The following is a 19,637-nucleotide window of genomic DNA, read 5'->3' on the forward strand; positions in this document are numbered from 1 at the left end:
GCTTGCCCTCGAGTTCTACATATCAGTTGGATGAAATTCACTTCACAAATAATGCATTGTTATATGTTTCTCAGTTGTGCAAAGACAACAACTGAGTCTAATGCGTATATGCAGGGCAAGGCAACAAACAAGTACACTAGTTATATACCAAGGAAAGAGTAGATGAGGGTTATATCTGTTAGACCAAGTCCAAGTCACGAGCAGATTGTTATTGATAAGTCAGTTGTGGATTTGAATTTGAATAGTTGATATGCTGATAATGCTATTTTGTAATTGAGCTGATCCTTTGTTTATTGGAACAGCTCTTGTATTTTGAATTGTAAGTTATCAATAGAGTAATATAAATACGTGCTTACACCAGAGTTACTGGGGTGACATTTTCTCCCATTTTCTAAGTCTTTCATGGTATCAAGAGCTCTTATTATCTAACGATTTTTTTTCCCCACGTTTCCCATGGCCAACTCTGATAGCTCTGTCCTTCCTCCCAATAACCAAACTCCTCCCAATTCCACCAACACCAATGACCAAAATCCTCCCAATACCAACAACATCAATGACCAAAATCCTCCGTCCACCATCAACAACCAACCTCATCAGCCTCCACATGCTGTTTCCACCATCATTACCATCAAATTGACCCGCTCCAACTACCCACTGTGGTTGGCTCCAATTTCTCCAATTCTTCGTGGTCGTGATCTTTTTGGCTACGTTGATGGCCCAATCCTTTGTCCTCCTAAGTTTCTTCCTAGTAGTGCCCAAAGTGTCGTCAACCCTTCTTATCTCTCTTGGGTCCAGCAAGACTAGACAATATTGAGTTGGATAAACAACTCACTCACTCCGTCTGTGTTGTCTACTATGGCATTGTCTCCCACATCTCGTCAATCCTGGTTATCCCTGGAACTTCACTATGCATCCACCTCTTACAACCGCATCCTTCATCTGTGTAATGAGCTTCTTCGCACCACCAAAGGTGACTTGTCCGTTTCAGATTACCTGGACAAAATCAACTCGATTGCAGATAATCTTGCACTCGCAGGAAGCCCCATTATAGATCCTGATCTTGTTACTATTATTATGAACAACGTTCGGACCGGAATGCGTTTTACCGCTTGCCAGTGAGTTGTGGTTGGAGAATGCATAAATTGGCATACTTGATTTACAGAGTAGGAAAGATCAGGCCGGGTAATCGTTAAATACTGCAAAGCACCAACAACTTGCATGTACTCAGTAGGATCACAAAGAGGTTCACCAGAATACATACTCAACTTTTGACCCGAAGCACATGGAGTGGACAAAGGCTTACAATCTGTAAATCCAGTGCATGCCAATAGATCAGTTGCATACTTAGCTTGTGTCAGGTGAACACAATCACCCTTATAAGTGACTGCAATCCCCAAAAAGTAATTGAGGGGCCCAAGGTCCTTCATGGAGAATAGCTTACCCAAAGTCTGAATTAAGTTCATAATCTGAGGTAAACTATTTCCAGTTAACAAAATATCGCCAACGTAGATTAGCAGCACCAAATAAACACCATCATGATTATATATTAATAGAGAATAATCACATTTAGACTATTGAAAGCGAAGAACAAGCAAGTAGTCACTAAACCTCTGAAACCAAGCTCTTGGAGCTTGTTTAAGTCCGTACAGAGACCTCTACAATCTGCAAACATGATTCTAATATTGAGGATCAACAAATCACTGCGACTGTCTCATGAAAACATCTTCATTTAAAAAACCATGAAGAAAAGCATTTTGTACATCTAATTGTCGTACCGACCACTTATTCAAAATTGCCAGACTCAGAACCATCCGAATGGTTGTATTCTTTACCATAGGACTAAAAGTCTCTGTATAATCGAGACCCTCTTGCTGATGGAACCCATTAGGGACCAAACGAGCTTTAAACCTCTTAATCGAACCATCAGATTTCCTCTTTATCTTGTACACCCATTTATTGGGTAAGATATTCATGTGAGAAGCAGCTGGAACCAATACCCAAGTTCTGCAACGCTGAAGGGCACTAAATTCTGTAGCCATGACTTGACGCCATGCTTGTTGTTTCACTGCTTTGCTAAAACATGTGGGTTCAACCTCTGAGACATCAACCACTGAATTAAACGCATCTTTGGGATTCGGTTTTAGATGGCCATCTGTGAGCGAGTAACCATGCGCCTTTGGTAGAGTGTCTTCGGAATTGCTTGCATCAATAGAACTTAGAACTGCTGAAGGAGAAATTGAGACTGGGTGTGGTTCAATGATGGGAGCAAGGGATTGCACAATAGTGTTTGGAGTAGAGGTATTTAAGACGGTGACAGCTTCTGGTGTAGGAGGCGTGTTTGATGTGGGTAGATGAGGTATTGCTAAGTTGTGAAGTTGAGAAGTGGGCTGCAAATTGGAAGTTGTGGCTGTTAACGGAATGAGCGCACTATTTGGGCTTATATGAGGCTGCAAAGTAGGATTTGGTCCTGGAACTTTGGGATTAGATAAAACAGAAAATTCAAAACTGAGAGATGAAGAAGAGTCACCTGGGTCTGAAGGACTGCTCTGCCGAGTAGATGTGAGAATTTTGAATGGAAAAGTCTCTTCATCAAACAACACATGCCTTGAGATGTAAGTGCGTCCTGTACTGAGGTCCAAACATTGATAACCAAGATGATTTAATGAATATCCCATGAACACACAAGACTTAGAGCGAGGTTCAAGTTTGTTTTTGTTATATGGACGCATAAGAGGAAAACAAATACACCCAAAAACTCGAATGAAATCATAATTCGGAGAGGTCTGAAATAACTTCTCATAAGGAGATTTTTGTTCTAAGACTCGTGTTGGCAAACGATTGATGAGATAAACAGAAGTTTTAAAAGCCTCTAGCCAATATTTTAAAGGCATATGTGAGTGAGTTAAAAGAATTAACCCATAATCAACTAGATGACGGTGTTTTCGCTCTGTTAACCCATTCTGTTCCGGATGCTTAGGACATGAAAAGCGTTGATGAATGCCATGAGAAGCTAAGAACTGTTTTAAAGCTGTTTTAGTGTATTCCCCTCCTTCATCACACTACAAAGACTTGATTTTGCAAGAAAGCAAATTTTCAGCATACGTTTTAAACTGAATAAAAATACCATGAACCTCATATTTATTTTTCATTGGATAAAGCCATGTGTATCGTGAAAAATCATCAACAAACAGAAGATAATATTGAAATCCATTGATTGAACTAATGGGAAAACTCCATACATCAGAGTGTACAAGTTGCAAAGGAAATTAAGACTGAGACGATGAAGTATGAAATGGTAATTTAGAACTTTTTGCTAACGGACAGGAATGACAAAAAGCAAACCAAGAAGACCCACAAGAAGGTACTTTCTTATTTGAAATTAAAAACTTGATTATTGGTACTGCAGGATGCCCCAAGCGTGAATGCCAAGTTTGAGCAGAAACACGGATGCCAATGGAGGCCGCCAAAGCTTGAAATGATAAAGGTGAACTAGAGCATAGCGGATACAGCCCATTCTCACATCTCCCTCGAAAAAGCGTCCTCTGGGTTTTGAGGTCCTTTATCAGAAAGAAATCAGGATAAATGAGAAAGTAGCAATTGTTATCTTGAGTAAATTGATGAACAGAAAGTAAACTGGAAGAAGTTGTTGGACATTGCAAAACATTATTTAATTGACAATGGGAGAAAAGGCCACCCTAGTAACTCTGGTGTAAGCACGTATTTATATTACTGTATTGATAACTTACAATTCAAAATACAAGAGCTGTGTAAACTTAATATTGGGTAAAACCATAAGAACCCAATCCATGACCCAAGATCTTGAACTTCATGATTTTCACAATAACATTAGGCGGAAATTCAATTAGACTTAAATTACATACATACCTTGAATGATTAGTCTTCTACCATATTAAGATATTTGCCTTGAGCGATCCGTAGGCGAGCCGTCAGTGTGGAGGAAATAGATTTCTCTCTCTAGCCTTTTGCACATTTAGAAAACCCTAATACGTGTCTTCATCCGTATACACATAAGATGGGTATGTGCACTATTATAGGCAGAGAGAGGACCCGTTTCCTAGTAAAGCCATAATCAATTACCACCCATCACAGTAATAAAATAGGAAACTACTTCTCTTTATTTGACCAATATAATTATTCTGAATAATATTTATTAAACTAGTTAAACAATTTATTTACCACATAGGTCACTTCATGTGGGCCACACAGAATATTTATGAAATATTCTTACAAGTTGTTCCAATAAACAAGGGATCAGCTCAATTACAAAATAGCATTATCAACATATCAACTATTCAAATTCAAATCCACAACTGACTTATCAATAACAATCTGCTCGTGACTTGGACTTGGTCTAACAATATCCTATACCACAATCTGCCAAGCAATCTCCGTCAGATTCCTTTACTCCGAAGGCTTTACTTGGACAACAAGTTAAATCTTCACTGCGTATCTTCGATTGGAACATGTTTCTAATGCCATTTTGACTCAAATGCTCAAAGATTCAAAGATCTCTTTTTCTACATAGGAGTTATCCAGTCTCTGTGAGTCTTGTTTAAGTGTCAAGATGCAAGGGTGTGGCTGTACTAAAAGGAGTAACATAAAATAGTACATTATTATATAAATAGATGGTTTGATTATGTTAGTAATGCATTTTGCCTTCAATTGCATCGCATCTTCTAAAATTCATAGTTTTGTAAGTATGAGCTAATGCTTATAGGGTTACAAAATGTTCTTTGTGCAAACTAGCTAGGAGGAAACATATACTGAGTTGTATAAGCCACTTCAATAGTCTATATACCATTGTACTTAGGCTAATCATGTGTTACTTTTGCTTAATTCGTAAATTGGTTGAAGATATACTCCTTTGGCCAACTTAACTACTCTAAGAAGGAGCATATGTGGGTTAGCCAGTTGGCCAAGGCATTGTCTGCCGTATTGTACTTTGAGTTTGATCTCCCTTTATATACATTAGAGTAATTTACAATATTGCTTTGTCAGAAGGAAAAAAAAAAAACTTGTAACACCCCGACCCCAAATTTATCCCATGTTTTAATTAATTTGAGTGAAATTAAGAATTTACCCGTGGGATAGGGGTATTTTAGTCATTTTCTTATCCAAAAGGAATTTGGGAATTCGGTTGTACCATTGCGTAGAGCACGGCGAGATGAGTCCGTAGAGACGTAGTGGGCTTAAATCGGAGCTGTAATGAAGAAGTTACTGGGCAAAACATCACCAGTGGCAAAATCGTAAATATTTTGAAATGTGTTTTGGTTAAAAGACGGAACTGCCCCCGTCTCTCTCTCTCTCTCTCTCTCTCTCTCTCTCTCTCTCTCCCGCGTCTTCCTCTCTCTCCTCGGGTTCTCGATGGTCAAACAATGCCACGCTTTGGCGGCCGTGCTCTCGTCCGCCACCAAAGTCGACGGGGCGGTACCAAAATGACCGGGCCGCCGTCCTCTTCCTACCCCAGCCAGGCCCCACCGCCAGCCGTCGTGATTTCGCCGGAAAAGAAGGAGAAAAGCTCCTGTTTTGACAGAAACCGCGGTTTCGTTCTCCATCGTCCGGCCACCGATTCCGGCAAGTGAGGTATGGTTTCTCACCTATTTTCCGAGCTCTAGCTGCCTTTTGGGTAGGAATTGATCAATTTGTAGCGTAGGCAACTCGATTTACGAATTGAGTTTGGCGGATTTTGGGGGAGATTCCGGCCACTTCCGGTCAATTTTTGGGGTATGCCCAAGAACAAAAGTGACTCCAAATTAGGTGTATTACCTAGGGTAGGAGTCTTGGCTCTCGATTTGGAAGTTTTCCGGCGATGCGATATCGCTTTGGACACCGCAGCTGCCGGCGCGTGGGCACTGTAGTTGAGGGCATCTTTGTCCCACTGCGATCCTCTCGATGTCACGAGCGCGTAGGTGTGCTCGGATCTCATTTTGGATACCGTTAGAGTTCCGAACGGATATCGCATATCGCGTATTTTCCGGGTTCGCTAGGTTTGGGCCTTTGGATGGTCCTGAAGCTATAATATGTTGATCTAGGTATTACCAGGATCGTGTAGGATTCGACGAATTGTAAAATGGAGTCCCGGATACTCCGGAAATGCCAACCCTAGGGTTAGGGTTTTAGTGACCGTCCGATCGTGCGATCGTGAGCGATCCGACCGTCCGATCTGGACCAAACTTGCAGGACGTGTGTCCTAGACCTTGTAGAACCTATAGGAACTTTCGGATCATAATTTGGAGGTCGTGGGCCCCGCGGGCCTGTTTGAACAAGTTTGGGTAGTTTGACCCTGGGTTGACCGCTAGACTTTCGTTGTGGTTCTACCATCCTAGGAGGGTTAGAATGACCTTAGTGATAAGTCTTGAGCGTTGTTGAGTTAAATGGTTTATATGCGAATTTAGGATATTATTATATAGTTTAAATTGCGGAATTATCATATGCTATACTAGGGTTGAGTTTTACGAAACAAAGGATTTTATGTGATTAATGTAATTATGTATGTATACGAAGGTATTAAAGAGTATAGAATGTTAGTTTACAGTGCTATACGCACTACCCCACGTCCCCCCCCACATATTGTGATTATGTTGAGGCTTTTAAACCCGTGTGGTTTGGTGAGAATGTAGCGGACCCAAAGTGAAACGATATGATGGTGGTGAGAATGTAGCGGGCCCAAAGTGAACGATCACGATGGTGGTGAGAATGTAGCGGACCGGTGTTGAGTCGCCGCAGCGTCTTTGGATTAGCGCGTGTTGACAGACCCCATACATGGCGGGTGCGTCCGGCGTATGAGGAAGATGTGATTGTGTGCGGGCTGGTGAGAATGTAGCGAGCCCGGTGTTGAGGTCGCGCATCTTTGAATTAGCGGTGTGTTGGGACACCATACGTGGTCGGTACGTCCGGCGTATGAGGAGATGTGATTGTGTGTGGGCTGGTGAGAATGTAGCCAGGCCCGTGTTGAGTCGCATCGTCTTTGGATTAGCGGCGTGTTGGACCCCATCGTGGCGGGTGCGTCTGGCGTATGAGGAGATATGATTGTGTGAGTGGTGAGAATGTAGCGAGCCCGGTGTTGAGTCGCACGCGTCTTTGGATTAGCCGGCGTGTTGATGACCCAATCGTGGCGGGTGCGTCCGGCGTATGAGGAGATATGATTGTGTGAGGGTGGTGAGAATGTAGTCAGCCCGGTGTTAAGGTCGCACGCGTCTTTGGATTAGCGGTGTATTGGACCCCATCGTGGCGGGTGCGTCCCGGCGTATGAGGAGATATGATTGTGTGAGGGCTGGTGAGAATGTAGCAGGCCAAGTGTTGAGTCGCACGCGTCTTTGGATTAGCCAGCGTGTTGTGACTCGTGGCGGCGCATCCCGCGTATGAGGAGATATGATTGTGTTTGGTGTGTTGTGATGGATAAATCCTAGAATGTATGAAATTGTATGGCGGTAATGGTTTATTTGATATTAGGAGTCAGGATCGATACGAAAGAGCTACGTGTGGCTTGATCCCTTAGTAGGGCGTAGGCAGCCTGAAGTTACTAGGTGCAGCCACAGATTAGACCCTACTTAGGTGGTCTTATTGAGATTGGTTCGGACTTCGTTGTTGGTCCTTAAACTTGGTTGAATTGAGGCTTGTCCTGTGGACTGAGTGAGTGAAGGTGTGCATAAATAGATTTTGAATTTATATGCATGTTTGATGCATTAAGTTATTTTAAAAACATGGTGGGAAGTTCTGCTAGAATCGTTTGAAGGCCGGAGGCCATTTGTGTAAATTGCATGAGATTATATTGTGCGTGCTGCCGGTTGAGTTATAAAATGTGTTTTATGCAGGTGGAAAGTTTGGGAAATGTTAAATTTACAGGGGAGACTCTGCGAAATTTCGCAGAAAGTCTCGTGCCCTAAATCTTTTCGGTAAAAGAGGACATAGTTTAAGGAGTGAACCCGGCGTGGATGTGATGCCGGGTCTCCCCAGGTTCGTCTCGGGTTCCGGGAAATTCAAGGGGCGGGTCCTGTCATAACTACCCTAGGGAGACAATAGTATATTGGACTATATACCACTTGTTGGCCCGTGTTGTCTCTTCGAGTAATTTAGACTCATTAAGTGTTACGTTCACCCAAGTAGTGACTTAATGAAATTCAAAAATAGTGTCTCAAATTAATTTATGCTTCCAAACTAATGGTGTCATGAACTTGAGCTTAATATCATCAACCAACCTTATTTGTACACATTTTGAAAAAGAAATTATGTTTAAAGTTTTATTTTTTTTATTTTCTGATATAGCGATATGGAGAGGGGGGGAATTCAACCCAAAACCTTGGATGGAGGGAGTAATGTGTCTGGCCTAGCGTAAAGGGAGACTTAGTGTCCCAAATTCAATTTTGCTTCCAAACTAAAGTTTCGTGAACTTGAGCTTAATATTATCAACCAACCTTATTTGTACACTTTTTGAAAGAAATTATATTAATATAAAATAAAATAAAAGACAAAATGATATAATGATTGTCCTTAATATATATATATATACACACACACACCCACATAGATATAATTTGCATATTTGGTTTTTTTCTTCTTAAGACTTATTCTCAACCAATGGATTTAAATGAGATGATCCAAAGCAGAATCTGGCAGAGGCAGTAAAAGATCCCAAGGAAAATAGGAAGAAAATATTTCAATATCACTTAGATATAGGATCATTCACGTGTTAAAAGGAAATTCCCAAAAAAATATACACATGGGAAGAAATAAACGAAGAACGGAGGAGGACATGAACTGTACGCAATTTCAAAGTCAAAATATTGAAAACAAAGTGCAAAAACTCCAAGTTTATTTGACCCAAAAGGGGATTGACGAATGTTAATCACACCCAGTTGGGCAAAGCTCATAATTTGCGTCTTGTTCTGAAGGCTCTTTTTAACTCCTTTACCAGAAGACCCCAAACGAAGGTTGTTGTGGATTTGTAAAGAGAAAAAAAAGTCTTTTAAAAAATTAGAAAATGAAAAACATAGAAATGAAAAAAAGAGTGTTGTTAAATGAACCCTAAAATTAATTGAGTAAAGTGTACTTATTAAAATTACATTTGTTTTACAATTCAATATATCCTCTTTGGTCATTTTATATTAGGGTAAATTAGTAATTCAATGAATAGTTTGAAACCACCCAAAATAAAAATAAATTTTTTTGGTCTTAATCATATCCAAAATAAAGATCATGGATTTAGAAACTTGGTAAGTTTAAATAGTGTGGAGGTAGGAATAACAATGAGGTGAATCAAGGGAGTCATCCTTAACCCTGTTAAGTTTTTTCCCATTCCTGCCTTCATGCTAGTAATATTCGAATTGGCGATTTCCCATTACGTCCCATTACAAAAATACTAATAGAAAATAATATTAAATGAGGAAAAAAGTTATAAACTGTTGGTGGGAGTCATCCTACACAGCTAGAAGTCACTTAACATTGTATTCATATGAAATATTTCTATTATCATCAGAAAAGAGAGGCTGCAAATTTCTATTATCATCCCAACTCTCCAAGCATTGAACAAACCAATGAAAACAGGATATGAGAAAGGAATTAAAGTTGTATGCTAGTGCTAGACTTTAATCTTAACAAAGTCTTCTCTGATGTATACTTCCCCTACACCTTGAGTTTAACATATTATTTATTTAAGGACGGTGAGTTGTGATTAAGGAAATTTAAAATTATTTAAATCAATATGCTAAACGACACTAACACAAAAATTAATCGAACTTATCAAGTCATCAGCCTTTCAAATTAACAAAAGAATGTCATGGCACCATTTTCTCCAACTCCAACTACTTCCTCTGTCTTCTTCTCTAATTATCATCTTCTTTTGCATTAGTTAATGACAAGGGCATCTTTTCCTCGCAACTCACCATGATGAAACATTGCTGAAGTCTTTGTCGTTGCCTCCCTGAAACCTCTCTCTGTGTTGATTTTTCTTTTCCATATTTCAATTGGTGCCATTGAACTACCATCTTTCTAATCATTCTAGTTCCGCGATCCGGTGCTGAGAGAAGATTTCTTGGAACCACTTTCCAATGGCATTGAGCAGCCAAAGGGCCTTCACTTCAGCTACTTCAGTTTGTCCATGGAAATACGAAGTGTTTTTGAGTTTCAGGGGTGAAGACACTCGCAGGGGTTTTACAAACTATTTATACAAACAGTTGGACTGGCGAGGAATTAGAACTTTCAGGGATGATCCAGATCTTCAAAGAGGGACAGATATCAATCCGGAGCTCCTCACCGCGATTGAACAATCAAGGTTTGCAATCATAGTTCTTTCAACAAACTATGCTTCTTCAAGTTGGTGTTTGCGTGAACTAACCCATATTGTTCAGTCCATGAAAGAGAAGGAGAGAATTTTCCCAATCTTTTATGATGTGGATCCCTCTGATGTACGGCATCAACGGGGGAGTTTTGGGACAGCCCTCGTTAACCATGAAAGGAATTGTGGGGAAGACAGAGAGGGGGTGCTTGAGTGGAGAAATGCTTTTAAAAAAGTTGCTAATCTCGCTGGGTGGAATTCAAAGGATTATAGGTAAGCATGAAGCAACAACTGACACATAGCTAATAAGCCTTGACTAAAAAATATCGCGTTTCAGAATTTGTCATGCACTTTATTTATGACATATTCAACAACTGACACATATTCATCTGATGATTTTTTCTTCTTCTGTTTCTAGGTATGATACAGAGCTTATCAAAAATATTGTTGATGCAGTGTGGGATAAAGTGCATCCCACATTTTCATTGTTAGATTCCTCAGAGTCAGAGATATTGGTCGGACTTGATATTAAACTAAAGGAAATAGATCTCCATTTAGATACAAACGCAAATGATGTGCGCTTTGTTGGGATATGGGGGATGGGCGGAATGGGTAAGACAACCCTTGCTAGATTAGTTTATGAGACAATTTCTCATAATTTTGAAGGTAGCAGCTTTCTTGCAAATGTCAGAGAGGTTTGTGCAACACATGGTCCAGTTCCTTTACAGAAACAGCTTCTTTCCAATATCTTGAGGGAAAAAAATATACAAGTTTATGATGCTCATAGTGGATTTACTATGATAAAGAGGTGTCTTTGTAATAAAAAGGTTCTTCTCGTTCTTGATGATGTAGATCAATCAGACCAACTGGAAATGTTGATAAGAGAAAAAGACTGCTTTGGTTTGGGAAGTAGAATCATCATTACAACTAGAAATGAACGCTTGTTAGTCGAACATGGGATAGAGAAAGTATATAAGGTCAGGGGATTAACCCAAGACGAAGCTCTTTATCTCTTTAGTAGGAAGGCCTTCAGAAAAGATGACCTCGAAGAAGATTATCTAGAACTGTCTAAAAATTTCATAAACTACGCAGGAGGTCTTCCATTAGCTCTTAAAACTTTGGGGTCTTTTTTGTATAAAAGAAGTCGAGATGAATGGAAGAGTGCACTAGATAAACTGAAGCAAGCTCCTGACAGAAAAATTTTTCAAATTTTGAAAATAAGCTATGATGGACTAGAGGAGATGCAGCAGAAAATTTTTCTTGATGTTGCATGTTTCCATAAGTTTTATGACAAGGAAGAAGTGATTGAAATACTACACAGTTGTGGTTTTGTTGGCACTCGAATTGTGATACATGTTCTTATTGAGAAATCTCTCTTGTCTATTTCAAACACGCGTCTGTCCATTCATGATTTGATACAAGAAATGGCATGGGAGATTGTTCGTCAACAGTCTTTTGACGAGCCAGGTGGTCGCAGTCGCTTGTGGCTTCACAGTGACATCATTCATGTACTCACGAACAATACGGTAAGAAGTTGCACAAAAAATAAAATACCAAAGCCTTGGATAACATACTATAATTCCATTAATAACGATAAGAGAGACTTGATTATGACACTAACTTTTCTTTTATTCCTATTTACAAGGGAACGGAAGCCATTGAAGGCATAGTCCTATGCTTGCGTGAATTTGAAGCGGCACACTGGAATCCTGAAGCATTCACTAAGATGTGTAAACTAAAGTTGCTCAAGATTAATAATTTGCGCCTTTCTTTGGGCCCAAAGTATCTTCCCAATTCCTTAAGGTTTCTGGAGTGGAGTTGGTATCCCTCCAAATGTCTGCCACCAAGTTTTCAACCTAATGAACTTGCTCAACTTAGTCTGCAGCATAGCAAAATTGATCACCTTTGGAATGGAATAAAGGTAGACCTTTGTAGTGCTAGTTCTTTTCAGTTTCAATAAATTTTGTAAGGTTCTTGGAAGTTATTATTATTATTTTTGGGTCTGAGTTCTTGGAAGTTAATTAATCTACCATTTTCATGTTTTGTACAGTACATGGTGAAGTTGAAATCTATTGATCTTAGTTACTCCGAGAACTTGACAAGGACCCCAGATTTCACAGGTACTCAGAATCTTGAGAGGCTGGTTTTTGAAGGTTGTATTAATATTGTCAAGATTCATCCATCCATTGCCTCTCTCAAAAGACTAAGAGTTTTGAATTTTAAATACTGTAAAAGCATTAAGAGTCTCCCAGGTGAAGTTGAACTGGAATCTCTTGAAACATTTGATCTTTCTGGGTGCTCAAAAGTGAAAAAGATTCCAGAATTTGTGGGAGAAATGAAGAATTTTTCGAAGCTTTCTTTAAGCTTCACTGCTGTTGAGCAAATGCCTTCATCAATGATACCTTTGATCCCGAGTTTGAAGGAGATTGATATGAGTGGAATTTCTATGAGAGATGCGTCATCCGCCCTGGTTCCAGTGAAAAATATCGAACTGCCTAGATCATGGCATTCTTTCTTCAGTTTTGGCTTACTTCCCGGAAAGAATCCACACCCTTTGAGTCTGGTGTTAGCTTCCTTAAAAGATTTACGCTTTTTGAAGTGTCTAAATCTGAATGACTGCAATCTTTGTGAAGGAGCAATACCTGAAGATATTGGTTTATTGTCCTCTTTAGAAAGATTAAATCTTGGTGGAAACCATTTTGTTAGCCTTCCTGAAAGCATCAGTGGGCTTTCTAAGCTTAGGATCTTCACACTGAAGAATTGCAAAAGGCTTCAAATATTGCCAAGCCTTCCATCAAACAACAGACCATGGGATTTTTCTGTAAACACTGATAATTGTACTTCCTTGAAAATATTCCCAGATCTATCACCGCTTTTTTGTGCAAGTTGCCGTTGGATTAGTTCTCTCAATTGCTTCAGTTTGATTGACCATCAAGGTTCCAGTTCCATAATATTTTTAATGGCTGAAGAAATTCTTTCAGGTACTTCTCCTTCTCCCTCTTTCCCTCCTTCCCTCTTTAGTTGTGTAGTACTATTTATATCCTTCCTTTGGTGCAGGAAATTCCTCGTTCTTTGAGCTTCTTCGGTATTGTAATTCCTGGAAGTGAAATTCCTGAGTGGTTCCATAATCAAAGTGTGGGAAACTCAGTAATTGAGACACTACCTTCAGATTCTAATAGCAAGTGGGTGGGGTTTGCTTGTTGTGCTCTATTTGGCACCTGCCCAAGAAATTTCAGCTATGAAACCTAATAAAATCGATTTTTGTTGCCTTTATGATTTAATCGATTCTCGTTGCCTTTATGATTTAAAAACCCTTGCGGGCCCAGTTTATCGTATTACCATAGACGATGTAGCGTCCGATCACCTTTGGTTGATCCTCCTGTCTAGGCAATCATTTCTTTTTGGAACCAAGCGGGAGACCTGGGACCTATTGGAGGGAGAAATGCCAGGATCATAAGATTCGGTTTCATTTCAACGCAAGATCTTATCCAGGAGAGGAGACGTGGGTGAAGGTAAAGAAGTGTGGAGTCCGCGCACTATACGAACAAGACGCGGAAGAGCTCAACCGAACAATGAAACAATATTCCAACAGAAATAATTCTTTTTATCAGGACGTTACAGATTGTGATTTTGACAAATTAGACAAGGAACAGTACTGTAATGAGACAGGACCAAGCGGTATTGGTACCCTTGGCAAAGAATCACTCTGCACAAGAATGAAAGAAGACTGACTGTCCAGAGCCTCAAAGGAAGAATTGAAAGGTTGGTATTGCTAACCCTTCCCATTATTATATAATTATCATTCTTATAATCAGATCCAAATTTGGTTGGGGGAGGGGAGGAGAGTTCCGTCATCCGGAAGCCTAACCGGCGCATTTTACCAACTGAAGCATTTATGGTTGGGAACATTTATTTATGCTTAAATTGTTTCTTTCTTGCTAAATTCCACTGTATAAATTCAGAGTTAATTAGTGAAGCCCCATTTGAGAGATTGACATTAACTGGTGCGCGGACAAGTCAATGAACTCCGAAATGACCTGTGCAGTAATTCCAGTAAACAGAAAAATCATTTCAAAGAATTTGAGCTGAAGGGTTAGGCATATATTTTTCGCTCTAATGTGTATATGCAGGGCAAGGCAACAAGAAGTACACTTATAAACCAAGGAAAGAGTTAGGCATCTCCAAGCATAAATTTTCTTTTAAATTAGGGTGCAGGGGTGTGGTTTGGACTCATCAAATGTTACGTTCATCCAAGTAGTGATTTAATGAAATTCAAAAATAGTTTCTCAAATTTAATTTTGGTTCCAAACTAATGGTGTCATAAATTTGAGCTTAATATCATCAACCAACCTTATTTGTACACATTTTTTAAAAGAAATTATGAACTTGACATAATCATGGTTCTATAAATACAAAGCATAAAGTTAATTATGGTTATGTTAATAGACATATATCAAGTGTTGAGAAGGATGGTGATGGTACACTTTGGGTTAAAGTGGTCAGTAAAAATATTTCTGAAAAGAGAGAAGAGAAAATGAGTCCAAATTTTTTTTTACTATTTAAAATTGGAACTAAAATTAGTTGCCAGCTGTTGACATTTTATTGGCTTAGAATACTTACGTGGTTTGCTAACAGTGGCATCCCTGTGACAGAAGTTTTTCTCCAATTGAAGGGCCTTATTATTTGTTTCAGTTATTTATTTATTTATTGGTCTTAATTTAATTTAATTTATTTTCATAAGTCTTAAAATTCTGGATCCGGTGTAGTTTTAGAAGTGTTTTCCTTTGAAACGCACTAACACACTACTGTTCGATAAACCTTGTGCAGACACAACAAACGTCATCCTTCACCGTTGGATCCCACAAACAGAATTAGGATTTGTGTTTCTGAGGATTCGAATTAGGGTTTGACGGCGAATTGCAAATCGAATTTATCCGAAACCACGTTTGTTTCGATGCTGGTAAAAGGAAGAAAGGTTTCTGGCCGGGGAGAGGCCGTGGCGGCGAACTACGCGTTCGGGCTGCTCGAAGATGACGTAATCATCAAGCACAGACTTCTCACTCGAACCACAACCACAAGAGGCGAACCCATTGAAGAAGCTCCAGAAGAAGTTCACATCCCTGTTCGTCGAGCTCGACAAGAACGAGGACAACTATGGCGACTGCGACAAGCAGGCCAAAGCTTTCCTCCAAGAGCTCAGCACCTTCGAGATTCCGTTCCTCAAGAGCAAAGCGGTTGTGGATGCGAATCTCAGAGAGAAGCACAATTTCGACGAGTTGAGGGAGGAGATAAATCGGCAGATAGTGCAAGCGCAGACTGACATTGCATTGCTGAAGAAGCAGCTTGAGGAGAGTAAAACCGAAAGAAGGCATAAGGAGGAGTGTGAGGCGATCAGGAAAATGATAGCTACGCAACCGCCTCGGTCCGAAACGCTCAAAATCATATCCGATTTGGAGAAAGAGATTGCCGCTTTGGACGCCGAGAACACGGCAAGTTCAAGGATGCTGGAGCTCCGAAAGAAGCATTTTGCTCTGCTCTTGCGTGTGGTATGCAGCTCTGTTAAATTCCCCAATTTTCGATTATGTTGCCTGCGTTAAGCAGTAGAACCCATTTGAAATTAGATTTAATTTGGTTGTATTTGATGTTTTTGCAGGTGGATAAGTTGCAGAACACCATAGAGGAAGAGCAGAAGAGTTTGATTGAGGAGAATGAGCACAAACACGGAATGGAGGATGCAAGTGGAGGCTCGGAACCCGTGCATGTTGATTAGAGTATACAATGCATCTCTTGGTTTTGCAGTTGGTTTTTCATGAATGGGTTTCTATCTATGCATGATCTCTCTTGATTTACAGAAACAGGAATGTAGAGTGTTGCTCTACAGTTGGAATATGTCAGCGATATTTTGAAATTCTTAATTTTGTGCAACTTGTAGATTTTCTTGCATACTGCTTCACCAAGTTCACATGATGGGTAGAACTTTGCCAGAACTTCTTTCTGGATCATTTGCAATTGAAATTCTTAATTGTCTAAACGTAATGATGCCTGCGTACATTGCATTTGAGTGTAATATTACAGTTTGCATTCAGATAAATATGGAGAAGTTGGAAATGCATACTTATTTTGGGTAGTGTCAAATAAACTCGTGTGCTTTTCCTTTTCCGTGTACAATGGCTACTGTGGCTTTACTCAAGTGGAGAAAATGCTTTCGAAAGTACCTTAGGATGCAACATTGATGCATCACAATGTTTTGAATATTTGATTCTAGTTTTTTGAACGTAAAACAAATATATATTTGTTGTTGCATATGCTATCAAAATGCTAAGGGTTTTTTGTTTTTGTTTTTGTTTTTCCAATCACCCCAGTTGTATTTGTGTTTGCTTTACAAAGAGAAAGGTTTAACTATTGATCACCAGATAGGGTAGTGGGGAGACTAAACGTTTGCTAAACAATTCTTCCTCCATGGTAGATTTGCTTTCCCTGTTCCTCTACATTAGAGAGTTCGTATCTGTTAAGTATGTCTTTTTTAGATGAGATGAATACCCTTTACATTCATGTTTCAAGTGAGAGGTTTTTGGTTAGTTCCTGGGAAGCAAAGTGGCATAATTTGTCCTATAGCTTTGGACATCAGGAAGCAATGAAATGGGGATAGTTTGAGGCTTCGTATTGAATTTGGTTTTTATGTTCTGGTACCTTTTTTTTTTATTTCTTTATGGTTTTAGATAGTGAATAATCCATTTTACCTATGGACTGTGTATATGGATGGAGTATCACTATGCCACATGAGATTTTTTTTCTATTGGATGCATATGTGCCTCTCCTGAAATCATTTTATTTTTTTCATAACAAGTGGTGCCAAAGCCTATTCAATTTGGCATGGTTTTTCATGGTTTGGTATTTGTGAAGTCAGAAGTACAAGAATAAGATTGTAGGCTGTACTTTTAGAGGAGGTGAATGTGTTGGGACTTCCTCATTATCCAAGCATGCTTGTACTTCTTTTAGTGGTAATTGGTCTTCGAAAACTGAACAAAAAGTATGGTAGTTTTTTGTGAACTTTTTGATGAGGCCTTAATGGCTTATTGGAAGCAGATTTTTGATAACGTCTTTGAAGTCGATTTTAACGTATCGAAAGTAGATTTTAACGTATTGGAAGTAGATTAGAACCATGTGCATGTTTGATAGGGTGTATTTGTTGTGAGGTGGTATGTATGGAGAGAATGTATTGAGCTTCCTCTCCGGTTTATTGTTACATAAAGAAAGAAAGAAAAACAGAAATATGAAGTACAATATACATCCGTGTTTGTTTGCACAGGAAAGTTCAGATAAAAGACAGAGGAGAGGGAGCTGTAGAGGTGGAAAACCGCGTCACCCCACTATAGAAAGGAAATAATGAGAAGGAAATAATGTTTTCCACAACGCCGTACCGAAACTTCCTTGCTGGGATGCGTTCTCTTTATTCTCACCAAAGTGATTGTGTCCTGCTTCCTGATGCGGAGGAAATTGAGCACATAATTGCTGAGTTAATGGCTTGAGTTATAAGTAAGAGAAATGCTAGCAACCTTTTCTCTAACCTTCTTCTTTGAATCTTCTCTATTTTTGGCTTGACATGTGTCATTCTCCTTACACTCAAAACAATGTCATTAATATATTGTACAAGCTAACTTTTGTTTTTCAAGTTTACCCTTATTAAATGTATTCAATTTATCCAAAAAAATTTGACAATTTTCTTACAATCTTATTAAATTTTTTTTAACGTCAATTACTTTTTTTAAAGAAAATATTTGCTTTAAAAAAAAAAAGGAAATGTTCTTTTTTTTTAAATAAAAAAAATCTAAACTTGACGTTAAAAAAGGGACATTTCCTCTTTTTTTTTTTCTTTTTTAAATATTTTTTTTAAGCAGACATTTTCTTAAATTAAAAAAAAATTGACATTTAAAAAAAAAAAAGATGGTAGGAAAGTTGTGAATATTTTTTGGGGATAAATTATTAACATTTAATAAGGGTAAATTTGAAAAGTAAAAGTTAACTTGTATAATATATTAATTACATTGTTTTAATGTATGGAAAATGACACATGTCAAGCAAAAAATGGAGAAAATCCAAAAGAAAATGTTAGAGAGAAGGTTGCTAGCATTCCCATATGCGTAGATTCTTGGAACCTCTATTTGTGCTGATTTTTCTTTTCTTTCTAATCATTCTAGTTAAACCTGGCAAACGGGTCGTGTTTTGCGGGTTTCGGGTCGTGTTCGTGTCAACCCGTTAAGGAAAATGGGTTAACACGACCCAACCCGTTAAGCTAACGGGTGAGATATACTAGACCCAAACACGACCCATTCAAATTCGCGAATAACCCGACATGACCCGTTATGACTAATGGATCGTGTTTTCACCCGTTTCACCCTTTTAAAAAATAAACAATATTTTTTTAGCACATTGAAAAAAAAAATCAAAATCTTTAAATACATCTTACACATTGGAAAACAAAAAAAACAAAAAAAAAACTTAGACAAAATGAATCTCAAATTGAATCTTTATCTTCTGCATTTTCAGTATATGAAACACCATCCATTGAAACTACAACAAATTCCTCATCCACGATTCCCATTGGTAGTCTCAATATCTTCCATTTGCCAGTAAAACAAATAAAGAATACACAAACAAACAGACCAAGACCAGCGAAAAAGGAAGACAACACAGAAAAAAAAAATGAGCCCAACAAAATTTAAATACAGGGAAGTTCATACCTTTAGTTGGAGAGAATATCTAGAGAGAAGATGAAGGTAGCCTGTTGTTTGGTTGGTGAGAATATCTAGGGAGAACAAAAGAGTTTAGAACGTGACTTGAGAGTGAGAAAGTGATTTGGGTATGTTTAAGTCAGTGAGTGAGGAGGAGGAGGAGGAAGAGGAAGATGGGAGAAGACGCAAAGAAAAGATAGTTAGGTTAGCTAGGGATTTTATTTTATAACGTAAATTTACAAAAATACCCCTGCTCTTAACGGGTTACGGGTCATTCGCGAATCATACAAACGACTGTTAAGATAATGGGTGCTTAACGGGTTCACTCGTTATCAACTCGACCCGATAAGGCCAACCCAAATACGATATTTTATTGCGAATCCGTGTCGTGTTAGCGAATCGTGTGCAATATTGCCGGTCTAATTCTAGTTCCTCAATCCCGTGCTCAGAGAAAAATGTAGGTAATTATTCGTGTTAGCGAATCGGGTAAAATTTGAGATGTGCCTATAAATTGCACCGTTGTTAACCCTATGTACCCAACATTATGTATGATGTGTTGATATGAAAGTAGAACTTAAATGTATGACGTGTTGAGATGTGCCTATAAGTTG

At 38.9% G+C, this 19,637-nt stretch overlaps 1 protein-coding gene, 1 long non-coding RNA gene and 1 pseudogene across 3 annotated transcripts; 2 read left to right on the top strand and 1 right to left on the bottom strand.

Annotated features, from left to right (window-relative positions):
- The first annotated feature begins 9,790 nt into the window (after nucleotides 1-9,790).
- On the top strand, nucleotides 9,791-13,567 carry LOC103343544 (TMV resistance protein N-like). Its single transcript, XM_089055576.1, has 5 exons — nucleotides 9,791-10,567; nucleotides 10,713-11,820; nucleotides 11,940-12,215; nucleotides 12,345-13,230; nucleotides 13,352-13,567. The coding sequence occupies exons 1-5, from the start codon at nucleotides 10,068-10,070 to the stop codon at nucleotides 13,399-13,401; spliced, it is 2,820 nt and encodes a 939-aa protein (XP_088911702.1). The 5' UTR covers nucleotides 9,791-10,067; the 3' UTR covers nucleotides 13,402-13,567.
- A 348-nt stretch (nucleotides 13,568-13,915) lies between these two features.
- LOC103336334 (THO complex subunit 7A-like) lies at nucleotides 13,916-16,412 on the top strand (annotated as a pseudogene). The gene is made up of 3 exons (XR_016128332.1): nucleotides 13,916-14,056; nucleotides 15,122-15,840; nucleotides 15,948-16,412. The product of XR_016128332.1 is annotated as a THO complex subunit 7A-like (transcript).
- A 1,084-nt stretch (nucleotides 16,413-17,496) lies between these two features.
- LOC148915952 (uncharacterized) lies at nucleotides 17,497-19,203 on the bottom strand. Its single transcript, XR_016128359.1, has 2 exons — nucleotides 19,036-19,203; nucleotides 17,497-17,776 (listed from the first exon to the last, which is right to left on the bottom strand). It is a non-coding gene; the product is annotated as an uncharacterized LOC148915952 (long non-coding RNA).
- Between the last annotated feature and the right edge of the window lie 434 nt (nucleotides 19,204-19,637).

The sequence above is a fragment of the Prunus mume genome, linkage group LG6, assembly GCF_029339155.1.
Source record: "Prunus mume cultivar Tortuosa linkage group LG6, ASM2933915v1, whole genome shotgun sequence".
In the NCBI taxonomy this organism is placed as follows: Eukaryota; Viridiplantae; Streptophyta; class Magnoliopsida; order Rosales; family Rosaceae; genus Prunus; species Prunus mume.

Bases quoted from the DNA above. Each gene is read 5' to 3' on its own strand.
- LOC103343544 (XM_089055576.1), top strand. From the start codon at position 10,068: ATGGCATTGAGCAGCCAAAGGGCCTTCACTTCAGCTACTTCAGTTTGT. The intron at 10,568-10,712 runs GTAAGCATGAAG...TTCTGTTTCTAG, and splicing joins TGGAATTCAAAGGATTATAG to GTATGATACAGAGCTTATCA. The intron at 13,231-13,351 runs GTTCCAGTTCCA...CCTTTGGTGCAG, and splicing joins CAGTTTGATTGACCATCAAG to GAAATTCCTCGTTCTTTGAG.